Here is a 13,193-nt window from a genome sequence, read left to right as displayed (position 1 = left end):
TAGCAAGGAACACATTTACATTTGTGAGTTATGGATGGAGGTCCTACTAGATTTGCAAATCAAATCAGCATTTTGCCATTTGCAAGCAATTGAACTGCTGACATTGATCTGTTCTGATCTAATAGATGGACTAAGCCTTTTACTAATTTTCAACTATTAGACACTATTCCTTAGTCCATAAATGGATGGACATAGGTTAACTTTTTTCTTCTTGTTTTGAATAATTTTTAATTATGGATGACATGGTAAGAAAAGCAATCATCCAATTCTCCCAATATTAATTTCTATTGACTTTTTGTACAATTATATTATTTGGTTTAGTATTTAGGAAATAATGATCATTACATGAGGATTTATTTTATATATAGGAAAAGATAAAACGCAATTCGTTATTAAAATAGTTAACTGGAGGAAGAACAATTTCAATGGGACGGTACAAGTAATTTGAAAATGCATATTGACAATCACAACTGCAAACGTTTACAGCCTTTTGCGAAGAAATGATTCAGGTACAATTGAAGCACATTTCCAAGGGTGACAAGGGAAGAACATAATGAGATACAAAAGAAGATAAAGGTTAAAAAGGCTGTATATTACAATGTCAGGTGGTAATACCAGCATGAGCCTCACTGATTGCAAAAGCAGGCCATGTGAAATATAAGAGAGTCAAAGGGAGGGAATGTGAAAAGATGAACCACTAACTAATTATAAATAATTTCTTCCTTAAAGGCTCTAAATAGTTATAGTTGTGCCCATCAAGTTATAATTTCAAAAGACGTGCATCATCCCACTATAAATGCTTCTTCCAGTTATTTAATTTAATTGGGATATAAATACTAAAAGGGTATTACATGGAAAATTGTGCCTATCCAGGACAATATGGGAGCCTGCACATGAATGCTGTGCTAAATGAGTACATGGCATCTGTTTTGACCAGGACAGTGGATACTTCCACAGTAAAAGTGAAGACCCTTCTACTGGGATACTGCCTGGATATGTTAAACATTTTCAGCACAGAAATATTTAAAAAAGTTGTCTAAATTTAAAGGGCCTTTCCCACTGTACGAGGTAATTCAAGAGTCCTCCCGAGTTTCCCCTGATTCATACTCGGAGAATTACGGTAATAGCCACTTGTAGGTACTCGGGGCTCCCATGAGTTTGATTTTTTTTTTAAACCCGGGAGAGCTCTTGGGTAAACTAGTATAGTGGGACAGGCCCTTAAAGAAGGCAGAGCACAAGGACCAGAGAGCACTCATCCTAGGATTTTGAGAGAAGTACAAAATAAATTATGGGGGCACAGGTAAACATCTTTCAATGCACTTTCGATGTGGGGGACGGTAACAGAAGACTGAAGAATTGTGAATAGGGAATATCCTTGTTCAAAAAAGGATGATAAACCCAGTAACTACAAGCCAATAAGTTGAACTTCTGTGGTGGAGAAGCTTTTAAAAGCATTGATGAACAAGATTTATAGTCATCTGGAGGAAGATGGATTAGTTAAGGGTAAGCTTGTGCAAATTAGATAAAGACAAATTGAATTTCATCGATTTAAATTAAATTTTTGAATAGGTAACAGTTAGGGTTGATGAAATAATACAATTGAAACAGTATACAAGGAGTTCCACACGATTTTTGATAAGGTTTCATAAAAAAGGTTTGTTAGCAAAGTTGAAACAGAGGCATAAAAGGGAGATTGATAGCATGAACATGGTTGGCCAATTTTTCAGACTGGAGGACAATGAATATTGGCGTTTCTCAGCAATCAGTGGTGGGATCATTGCTCTTTTTAATCTATATTAATGATTTAAACCTGGAGTAGTAAGATACAATTTGTAAAGTTACAAATTACAAAACTTGACATTATTGTGAAATGCAAGGACAATTGTATTTAGCATCGATAGATTAAAATAAAAAATCCGAGATGACTATTGTTGGAAGGAAGAACGAGGAAAGGCTATAGAGAATAATGGATACTGTTTCAAAAGATGCAGGAGAGAGGATCCAGGGAAATGTGTTCACAAATCATTGATAGCAGCAGAGTAGTTTGAGAAAGTAGTTAATGAAGCATACAAAATGCAGATTCTCACCAAGTGAGACACAGAGTATAAAAATACAGAAGTTTTGTGAACCACTGCTCTGGCCTCAACTGGATAATTGCATTCAATTCTGGTTAGCACATTATAGGAAGGATGCAAAAGCACTAGAGAGGGTCAAGGGAAACTGTGTGAGAATAGTTCCTGCGGTGGGGATAAATTAGAGACATTGGGATTGTTTTCTTTGGAAAAGAGAAAAACGATGGGAGATTTGATGGAAATATATCAAATGACGAGGGGTCTGAACAGAATGGGTAATGGACGTTGCTCACTTTAGTGGAGGGGATGAGGCGTACAATCCATAAGTATAAAATAAGGGTGAAAATAAATAAAGAATGACATGGTTATGCACCATGTAGCTAGAATCTGGAATGCATTGTCTTCAGATATGTTGGAGCCATGATTCCATTGACCTTCAATGCAGAATTGGATTAAAAAAAAATATATATTAGCAAGGTGACAAAGTAAAGGCCGAGGAGAGGATGAGGGCTGGAATTCATGATTTGCCTTGGTAGAGAATCACTATGCACACAATGTGATGAATGGTATCCTTCTGTGCTGTAACTATCTGATTCTTTGGTCCTGACAATATACTTTACATGTTGCAGATATTTGGTGCAATGTTAATGCTTCCCAATGTCATCTCTCTGTCACCTTATCTCTTTGATGCTCAAGATCAATCTCACCACTAACTTCTGGGTTACCTCCATGGCTTGACTCTCTTCTCTGTAATCAGGTGATCAGAACTGCACAGTTGGTTCCATCAAGCTGCTAAAGGATTTGAGCAGAGTGCAGTGTTTGACTACTGCGAATCCCATGCTTATTAACAGGTTAAGGGCCTGTCCCACTTACGTGTCCTTGACACGCAAATTACGCGACCTCGTGGTCGCGATGGTCCTGCGAAGGTCGGGCGCGATTACATACATACTCACAGCCGTCTGGAGTGCATGACGTCGTTTGAAAATGGACACAAAGCCGGAGTAACTCAGCGGGACTGGCAGCATCTCTGGAGAGAAGGAATGGGTGACGTTTCGTGTCGAGACTCTTCTTCAGTCTGAAAAGAAGGGTCTTGACCCGAAACATCACCCATTGCTTCTCTCCAGAGGTGCTGCCGGTCCCGCTGAGTTACTCCTGCATTTTGTGTCTATCTTCAATTTTCTTGGCCCCGCTCTGGGAGTAGAAGTGGGGGCGGATCCGGACCGCAACGGCCGTGAGCCCCAGGCCGAGTTCGGCGATCGTTTGCCTGCTTCTGCTGCTGTTGAAGGTGAGACGTTGCATCGCGCCAGGGTCTTGGGCCTGTACCACTTTGGCCGTCAGTTGTTGGTGCGCGAAGATTTCATTCACTACAAAAATTTCGATGTCGCGCACAAGTACATACCCCTCCGCGCTTCTAAGTGGGACCGGCCCTGCGCGGTCATACGATGCTCGTACGCCTTAACGCGACGAGGTCGCATAATTTGCATGCCAAGGACATGTAATTGGGACAGGCCCTTTACAATGCTAAAACCTGTTCGTAAATCAGTACATGTTCTTAATATCACTGTTAAAGTAGTTTGAAATGGTAAGAAGAAATATTCTAGTGTAAATAACTGTAATAATATGATGCATTTTATTATTAGATATTTTATCTCAAAAATTGAGCATACTACCTAAACATTTTACATTTGCTTTAGCATCAATAAAACAATTGCAAGTGATGTGTACTGCAGTTAATAGCAAGAAATGAAGCCTGTGTCAACCATGCCTAGCTGCCGTTCTAGATGTAAGTCTTTGATGAACCTGTGATTTCAATGGCCAACACAGTTTGTAAGAATTAATAAAAGACAATGGTTCAATGATACAATGTAGAAATTGAAAATAAATTTTATGTGAAGAGTGGTTCTTACCTAAATCAATGACTCCCTCTGGCTCTACTTCCCAATACTTGTACAATAAACTGTGTATTTTAGACAGCTTAACAAAGTGGATCTTTGTAAGAATGGGCAGTGGTATATTGGGAAGGTAAGCATGCATCAAATCTGTTTTTTTTTTCTAATGCAGCCAAGCCTTTCTTATCTGCTTTATTTATTGAGTGATACTTTTCAGAGACTGTACTGTGAACAAAGATGCCTTAAAAGATGATTTCTCATCTTTGCAGTATCTTTATCACTTGTGAATACATTTTCTTTGCCCATTCATTAAATTCCTGCATTTAGTATTCCATATTTGCCTTTGTGAACCTACAGAGAATGGTTCTTCTAACCTCTTATGATTAATTTCATATTGAATTTAGAAGCTTTGTTTTGCAATATCTTTATCCATTACTGGGCACAAGTTGGTCTTGTTCTTAATACAAGACAAGTTTTGTATCACTAACCTGATTGCATATAGCGTTTGATTAAAAATATCAATTAGAATTTCCAATTTTTCCAGAATCCAGTAATTATCCTTAAGGTTACAGCATATGCTGTTGTGGAATTGTAGTATAATAATAATTTCAAGCAAAACTACCCATCCATGTAAAAACATAAGTTTTCTACAGCCATTTAAAAAAATAATTTAAACAGTTTTTATCTGAAATTGTTAAAATTTATAACCAGTAACTGGTAAAAATTCTAATAGGTCAATATAATTATATTGGTTAATCATGTTATTAATACTGAAGCAATAATAAGGAAATTCAATTTTTTGGAATGATGGCTGTATTTGCTACATTTCAGTCAGGCTTGGAGTTTATAGTGACAATTTAGTTTAAAAACGTTTAAAGAGCAATTAAAATGATTTAGAGGCCTCAACATAAATATTAACATAAGCTGTTGCCAATGTACGGTATATGTACGGTATAAAGACACACAACCAGAGTACTTACATTAAAACAAAACAGCAGTTCTTGCTGTCAGACTTCGCTCCATTAAATTGTCAATTGTCATAAAAACTCATTAATTATTGAGTATTTTAACATACTTCCCTTGCAGAGAAAGAATTTTGCTATTAGTGGCCTAACTACGCGGATGATAAAAAAATCTAAAGACAATATAGGTTTTGTTCAGTTAAGCAGAATAAATACATTTTAAATGCATTATTCTCTTCCTGAATTAATATTAGTGGCAACTCAGAAATTCATATACTATTTAACCACTATAGTGATTACTTAATAATGCCAGTTTAATGTTGGCATAATTCTAAAACAAATCTGACTACAATGGACTCTAAATTACCTGCAATTTTGCCATGTTCAAGTACAAATCCTGATGAAATATAGATGCAATATTTTAAGAACAATCCCCCTTAAAATGTGACAAGTAGAAATTACATTTTACCAAAATTAAGTATCTTTACGATATTTAAAGAAACATTTAAACTTCCTCTTTCCAAACAAGGTTTTACAATACTATCTTATTATGCAAACTTTTTAATATGTTAATTTCCCTATTGCTAAACTATGATAGCAAATAAACCTTTTCTAGTGAAGATATTAATAATCTGGTCCAATGCAGAATCTAGCACGACATAATAGTATTGTAAAGAGATGTCACATATTTGTGCTGACAAACTCTCGATGCTGAAATGCTCAGCTGTCTGGTATCAACTATATGGTTGTTGGTATATGGAATCTTTAAGTTTGCCATATTCAATCAGAAATTGCACTTCTGATAGGCAGACATAGGCATTTATTAAGACAAGGAAAATAATGACAATAACACAAGAATATTAGATTAGAGTAGGCATGAAGTAACTAAAGAGAGGTAAAATAGAAAATGATGAATAGAACTGCAGCTCAAGATAAGAAACAAATGACGATACTGCAAAATAAATATCCTTGAACAAAAAGACGACTTACTGATGGTAAGTGACTGAAAACCAATAAAGAATGGTAAAAAAAAAGCAGCTCGGGCCTGTAATGATATATAAAAAAGAAGAAAAAAAGTTGGCTTCCCTAAATTGCCTCAAGTGTGTGTAGGGACTGGATACATAAGTGGATAACATAGAACTAGTGTAAACGGATGATGGATGGTCAATGTAGTCTCCATGGGCCAAAGGGCCTGTTTCCATCCTGTATCTCTAAATTATAAACCAATATGTGAAAATAAGAAAAGGCTAAGAAAGGATTTGAAAGCCACCAGAAAACACAGAGTTTTAAAAATATATTAAAACAAATGCATTATCAAAAAATATTAATACAAAGCTGAAAGGTCAATTATCAAGGGAATCCAAGAGGCAATGAATGTAGACTAGAAATACTTCAACATGTTTTCCTTTCTCCTTGCTGTTTAGTGCAGAGGTGAAGTATCATATTCTACCCAAATTGCCATCCATAGTAGGATCATCAATTGTGTAGCAAGATCTTTCCTCTACAATCTCTGGTGCTGGATGTGGGTAGAGTTTGTGGCACGATGGGAGCAGATTGCTGTGGAATGGGATGATGACATTTGGTGGTGAGAAGAGGGCGGTGGGCAGTGTAAGAAGGAGGGCGATTATTATGGTTGGGAAGAGATTGCAAGGGTGGGAAGGGTTGAGACGGTACAAAGAGGAATGGGGAGCAAAGCCGAGTAGGTGGCAGAGATTGTTGCATATAACATTCAGAGGGGTTGAAAAGAAGTTTGAGACAGGCTAGGGGAGAAAATTTGGAGAGGTATGATCTAATGGGCAGTGGGTGAAAATGGCTAGTTTTGAGACTGATAGCAGGGAGGGGAGTAGGTAAAACTGGAAATTATCTTAAGGATGATCAGTGCATCCTCTAAATAGCTTCCCGAATTAGCGAAGGTAAGAACAAAGGTAACAACAGAGTAACTGGCCTTTGCTCTTCAGATTACATCTGCTCCATTATTCAAACCCGCTGTTTGCAAGTTGCATATGGATAGTAAATAAAGTGTGACATAGTTTTCATATGCATGCAGAACCAGATTCAAATTGAATAAAGTGTAATGCACTGGTATCATGTGACAGGGCTTCCAGATTAAAACTCAATATACAGTTAATCAACAGTGGATCAAAAAAATATTTACTGGACCAATGAATCAGTAGAGATAAGTAAAAGTTGAAAGTGATATGTAATTAGCAAGAAGGAACTGCAGACGCTGGTTTACACCGTAGACTCAAAAAACTGGAGTAACTCAGCGGGACAAAAGGGTTTCGACCCGAAACGTCACCCATTCCTTCTCTACAGAGATGCTGCTTGTCCCACTGAGTTACTCCAGCTTTTGTGTCTATCTTCATAATTATTTTGTTTCTGTTTTAAAAAATGATATGGAAGAAAAGAAAATTGTTTAAAAGAGGCATGACTAAACAGAATGGAAGGTGTTAGTTATGTTGGTTAAGTTAAAAGTATTCACAGTCCAGATCTAAACGATACATAGAAACATCGCTCCTTTCTGTATAGGACATTCAACCTTTTTTTGCAGACACTTTGAAAGAATTCTAATAAATCCCATGCGTTGGTCTTTTCCTGTAGCCCTACAATTTTTATCCCCAACAATTAATATCCGACACTTATTTGAACGTTTTCACTGAATCTACTTCCCTTTCAACAATGCATGCCACATTATTAACATAAAAACATTTGATCTTATCTCACACATTTTAATTTAAAACTATTTCCCCAAGTTGCTTCAATCAGGGATACAGCTTCTCCTTACGTGCTCTAACAAAACCTTTAATGGTTTTGAAAGCCACAAGCAACTGCGTAGCAGAGATCTCTGTGACCCACAGGCAGTTCAAAGGGGCATGTATTGAGACAAACATCAACCATTATTAGAAGATCACTAACAGGCTGAAGGTACAAAGTCTCGTCAAAAAGTACAGGTCTTCCATTGTAAGGAGAAATCAGTAAGTTATTGCTGCTGACTGGCACCATGCAACATTCCAGATGCAGGAGCAAACACTAAGGAACGCTTTGAAGCTAGGTGCAGTTATCCCAAAGGCTTTTGTGGGGAAAGATAGTCTAGGGTACTGCCACCGCCACTGGACACTGAGGCACTGCATCCTGCATTACAGACTCTCACTTTCATTGATGTATTGTAAGAGACTGTATTGATTAGATGGTACAATGGGGGTAAAGAATAATGTGCACTGACAGAATTTCCTGTATATGTCATTATCAATAAAGTATATATTTGAAATAAGCCTGTACATTTTGTACTTAATCCTCATTACAAGAGCAACAGTCCCTCTGAGCAATGATATTTATAATAATCCTTTCCATGTAATTAAAAAGATTTAATGTGCTTAATCAACCATTTTCTTATGGAGATGAATTCTAAATTTTATGGAATTTAGAATTCAAAAGCTCATAAGAAAACTAAAAGGCACATGTTTAAAAATAGATAATCAGATAACAATGAAGCTTTATGATAGGCAATTGTTTGAAAAAATGTGAAAAATTAATCTTATTTCTGAAAACACATTGAATTCCCATCACTGAAATTACAAGGTCGCAATATTAAGTCAAACCTTAAACAGCCTATTTATCTTTTTTAATCCACTTTTTTATGTATGTATTTCATTCCTTCCATTGAATCTATCAGAAATTATTCTATACTACTATTATCTACCAAATTTATTAGTCTCTAACTTTTTTAAGAATGTCATGGAATCTAAAAGGTCAGAGACTAATGCAATTCACATCCTGTAAAACGTACAGTCCTATTTGCAGTGAGTTGATTAAGAAGAAAACTGGCTTACTGCATTGTGAATTCAAGGCTACATATTAGCCATCCAATAACACTAGAACTAACTACGTACAATTTGTTATCAATGGAGAGAATTCAGCGTATGAAAATCATTCAATGATGATTATGCCTTGAATTCTCAGGTGGACCAAAAATCTTGACCACAGTTAAGAGGGACATTTCCAAAAAAATGAATCAAATTTACATAAGAAATGTTGTGGTGATTGTTGACCAACACCGTTCAAGTACTATGTTTGGTTTCTACTGAGTATTTTTCTATTTCATTTAAAAAAACTGAAATAAAGATTCAGTGTGAAGCACTGGGAGCAGGTAAACTCACATTATGAGCACCTATCAGCGTAGGATGCAGATATACTAAATAGCTCACAAAGGTTGATTAGCTACGAATTTAACTTCTAAATACTATTTGCAATGATATTCATAATCAACTATCAATACCTAAATTCATTTTTTTCAAAATTATGGTAGCATTAAAACTAAGCAGGTAATAAATGCAGGCAATAATAGTTATTGAGGATGCATGATGGCAGTTTACTATTGTTGTTAAAACAAGCATGCAAACATTGGTGTCTTACGTTATCGTAATGTTTTTTCACAATTGGTTCATAGAAGCCTATTGCCTCTTTATACTTGTTTTCTTGCATAAAGAGAACATGGGCAACATTCAGTTTCCAAACATCATGCTCATTGCAGAACTCCACTGACTTTCGGAAGATTTTCTCAACCATTTGGTAGTTTTCCAAGTTCCAATAGATTCGGGCCTGAGCCATAAGCACTGGAATGTACCTAAAAAAAAATCACTACATTAGCTTTATAATAATGAAGGTGCAAACTTAATACAAGGCATACATTTTTTTTTAAATCCAACAAATCACCACTATAGTATCCCTAGTCTGGTGGCTGTAGAAGTGTTGCCCAGGGATACTTGAGTTCTCATCCTGGGGAATGTCACCTTACATTGCTATCTTGCAGATGCATGTAGGGATGGCCTCTAATATGATCATGACCACATGTGAGAAATATAACTTACAATAATAATTCCATTTCATGCATTCACCCAATAATAATAATAATAATAATAATAATAATAATAATAAATTTTATTTATGGGCGCCTTTCAAGAGTCTCAAGGACACCTTACAAAAATTTAGCAGGTAGAGGAAAAACATGTAAAGGGAATGAAATAAATAGTAGAGACATGACTAGTGCACAAAGTAAAGACAGAATTCAATACAAAACACAATGAGGCAATTAATGCACAAATGAAAAGGGAGGGGGACGTGGGGCTAAGAATAGGCAGAGGTGAAGAGATGGGTCTTGAGGCGGGACTGGAAGATGGTGAGGGACACGGAATTGCGGATCAGTTGGGGGAGGGAGTTCCAGAGCCTGGGAGCTGCCCTGGAGAAGGCTCTGTCCCCAAGACTGCGGAGGTTGGACTTGTGGATGGAGAGGAGACCGGCTGATGTGGATCTGAGGGACCGTGAGGGTTGGTAGGGGGAGAGGAGGTCAGTGAGATATGGGGGGGGGGGCGGGGCAGATGGTGGTGGGCTTTGTAGTAGGTGAGGATCAGGATTTGTAGTTGATCCGGTGGGAGTTGGGAAGCCAGTGAAGTTGTTTGAGGACTGGAGTGATGTGATGTCAGGATTTGGTGTGGGTGATGAGTCGGGCGATTTTTATTCTTTTATTCTTTCCTTCCATTTTCACATTATCACCATTTCAAAATTGTTTTTTTATTTGTTTAGGGTCTGTTGGAAGGCTCTTGACTTTTAGTTTAGTTTAGAGATACTGTGTGGAAACAGGCCCTTTGGCCCATCGATTCCGTGCCGACCAGCGAACCCCACACATTTATACTCAGCCAATTAACCTGCAAACCTGTACATCTTTGGAGTGGGGGAGGACACAAAAGTCTCAGAGAAAATCCACGCAGGTCACGGGGAGAATGAAGAAACTCCGCACAGACAGCACCTGTAGTCAGGATCAAACCCGGGTCTTTGGCGCTGTAGGGCAGCAACTCTACCGCTGCGCCACCGTGCCGCCCTCGAGACATAAAATGATTTTCTCCCTCTCCTGAGTATTTCTCTTTAGTTGTGTCATAATTTGAGAAAATATGGCAGTGATCAGTAATACTTCTTTGTGTATGAAGAGGTTCAACCACCCATTCCTTCATGCAGCCCCTTCCCAGCCCTCAGTAGATGGGTCTAACTGAAGCAGTGGGCTTGTGCATCCTGAGCTCAACCTTGTCTTGTCAAAGAATCATACATCTGGAGTTCCTGCAAGAGTCACCATGCAGGAGCATTCTGAAACACAAACCACTTTTTTCCCCTCTTTGAATCTGATGTTTTAGAAGAAATAATTATACATGACACCTCCCAAGTATTTTTCCTGGTGTCTTGTGCAAGATAAGAAAATAAATTATGTGGAGTTAGAAATTTTAATTCAGGGATCTATTGAATGTGGATGGATGATGGAATGCTGGCAAGTGTCCAACATGGATCTGTTTGTAAATAGACGACAAACCAATTTTAGTTGTTACAAGAATTAGCTCCACATCATTACATACTATGAGGATGCCTTTACGACTTCCCTTAACGGCCTGGCAAAAAGTAAATTTATTAAACAATGGTTTTACAACCAAATAATCTACTTTTTAATTTTTTTTTTTTTAAACTGGATACCATGATATTTTAGTACTCACTAGAAACTGCCATCCCCTTCCCCCCCGTCAAATTTATAGTCTCAATCACTTATTTAGATTTTCTGAAAGCAACTCACTTCTCAAGTGCTTCATCATACTCATTTACAGCCTTTTTTACAGCTTCATCATCTCGATTATGTCTTGCTTCCTGTACCTGGATGGAAAATAAATGTTGCTGTGTTATGCATTCACCATAGTCTACCAAAACCTTTCATTTTTTCCTGCAAGATAAAGTGAAGTTAGCTTCATTTTTTAGATAATAATCATCCAGGCATGGATGCATGACTGATCATCTGCATACAGAAGAGTATCCAAAGATCACATTTAGTAATTGCTATTGTCAGAAGTGAGGGAAGATTGAGTAAAATAAAAATCTTTTATAATTATTTTGTACTTCTTGCAAATAAAATCACTATTGCATCTTGCGTGGCCCCATTCGGTGTGATGGCAGTTGAAATCACCTGAGTTTTGCCTTATAGCAATGATAAGGCTGAATGATGTTTAATATAAGAAAATATTAAATAGATTTCTGGCCAGTTTACAACTTAGATTTTAGTCTCAAAGCAGGCTTTGCTTCAGTAGATTGATACAGAAAGGCAAGTCTCAGCTTGGCTCAGGTTGCTGTGCATTGAGATAATGACCAATGACTTTAAAATGTATCTACCATTTGATGAGAGAGGAAGCCCAGATTAATCCCAGTAAGGGGTATTGAGTTAATGTCCAATGCCTTTAATATGTAAAATACCTTCTACCACATGATAGGATGCCTTTGATGCAACTGATGTAACGAGACAGCTCAGACACATCCTGTAGTAACGTGTATTCTCTGTACCTCTGACCACGACTAATGTTTGTGGAATGTGCTAAGGTGACAAAACAACAGTATATAATACCATGTAATTCTGTTGTTCAGGGCAAAGATCCTATAGCAGATCTTTGCTATAAGATCTTTGGTTCAGGGAAGTAGACCGAGGACAGCCAAGTGTCTGTGTTGCTCACTTGGCTGGGGTTTCCTAGCCACTTCCATCGGCCGATAATAATTAAAGTTTTGAACTGGTCGTAATGCGAGTTGTTTATTAAGAAGTGAACCTGTTTGTTTAATTAAAAGTAACTTTTTCAGCAATTCTGTATTAGTTAATGTTGCTTTCGAAGTCTAAGGCAAGTCAACTCGAAGTCTAAGGCACAATAAAGGCTTGTGTCTGTGGCTAAAAGACAAAAAAATATACATAAAGAATATGCTGTCTCTATAATTAGATGCAAAGATCCTATAGCAGATCTTTGCTATAAGATCTTTGGTTCAGGGAAGTGGACCGAGGACAGCCAAGTGTCTGTGTTGCTCACTTGGCTGGGGTTTCCTAGCCACTTCCATCGGCCGATAATAATTAAAGTTTTGAACTGGTCGTAATGTGAGTTGTTTATTAAGAAGTGAACCTGTTTGTTTAATTAAACGTAACTTTTTCAGCAATTCTGTATTAGTTAATGTTGCTTTCGAAGTCTAAGGCAAGTCAACTCGAAGTCTAAGGCACAATAAAGGCTTGTGTCTGTGGCTAAAAGACAAAAAAATAGAGGAGTTAAAGAATATGCTGTCTCTATAATTAGATGGAGTGTTCTGTGGTTCTGGTTTTATGATATATTCTTTTGGGCTTGTTTCAGTGTAGAAGTGCCATGAAGGAAATATATACACTTGAGATGTGGTAAGGAGAATGGGTCATACATTCGATTCAAAGTTTAAAACAA

The 13,193-nt window shown here is 37.2% G+C and overlaps 1 protein-coding gene across 2 annotated transcripts in view; it reads right to left on the bottom strand.

The window, feature by feature from the left end:
- The window catches only part of ift70 (intraflagellar transport 70), a 49,878-nt gene that overhangs the window by 13,801 nt on the left and 22,884 nt on the right, over positions 1–13,193 (bottom strand). For both annotated transcript variants that reach the window (XM_055651224.1, XM_055651225.1), the window contains exons 13-14: positions 11,534–11,610; positions 9,337–9,547 (exon numbers count right to left, since the gene is read on the bottom strand). In XM_055651224.1, coding sequence (XP_055507199.1) covers positions 9,337–9,547; positions 11,534–11,610 — 288 coding nt within the window. The remainder of the gene's footprint in view (positions 1–9,336; positions 9,548–11,533; positions 11,611–13,193) is intronic.

This window comes from Leucoraja erinacea, chromosome 20 (assembly GCF_028641065.1).
Source record: "Leucoraja erinacea ecotype New England chromosome 20, Leri_hhj_1, whole genome shotgun sequence".
Lineage (NCBI taxonomy): Eukaryota > Metazoa > Chordata > Chondrichthyes > Rajiformes > Rajidae > Leucoraja > Leucoraja erinaceus.
This window is presented reverse-complemented; position numbering and strand designations above follow the sequence as displayed.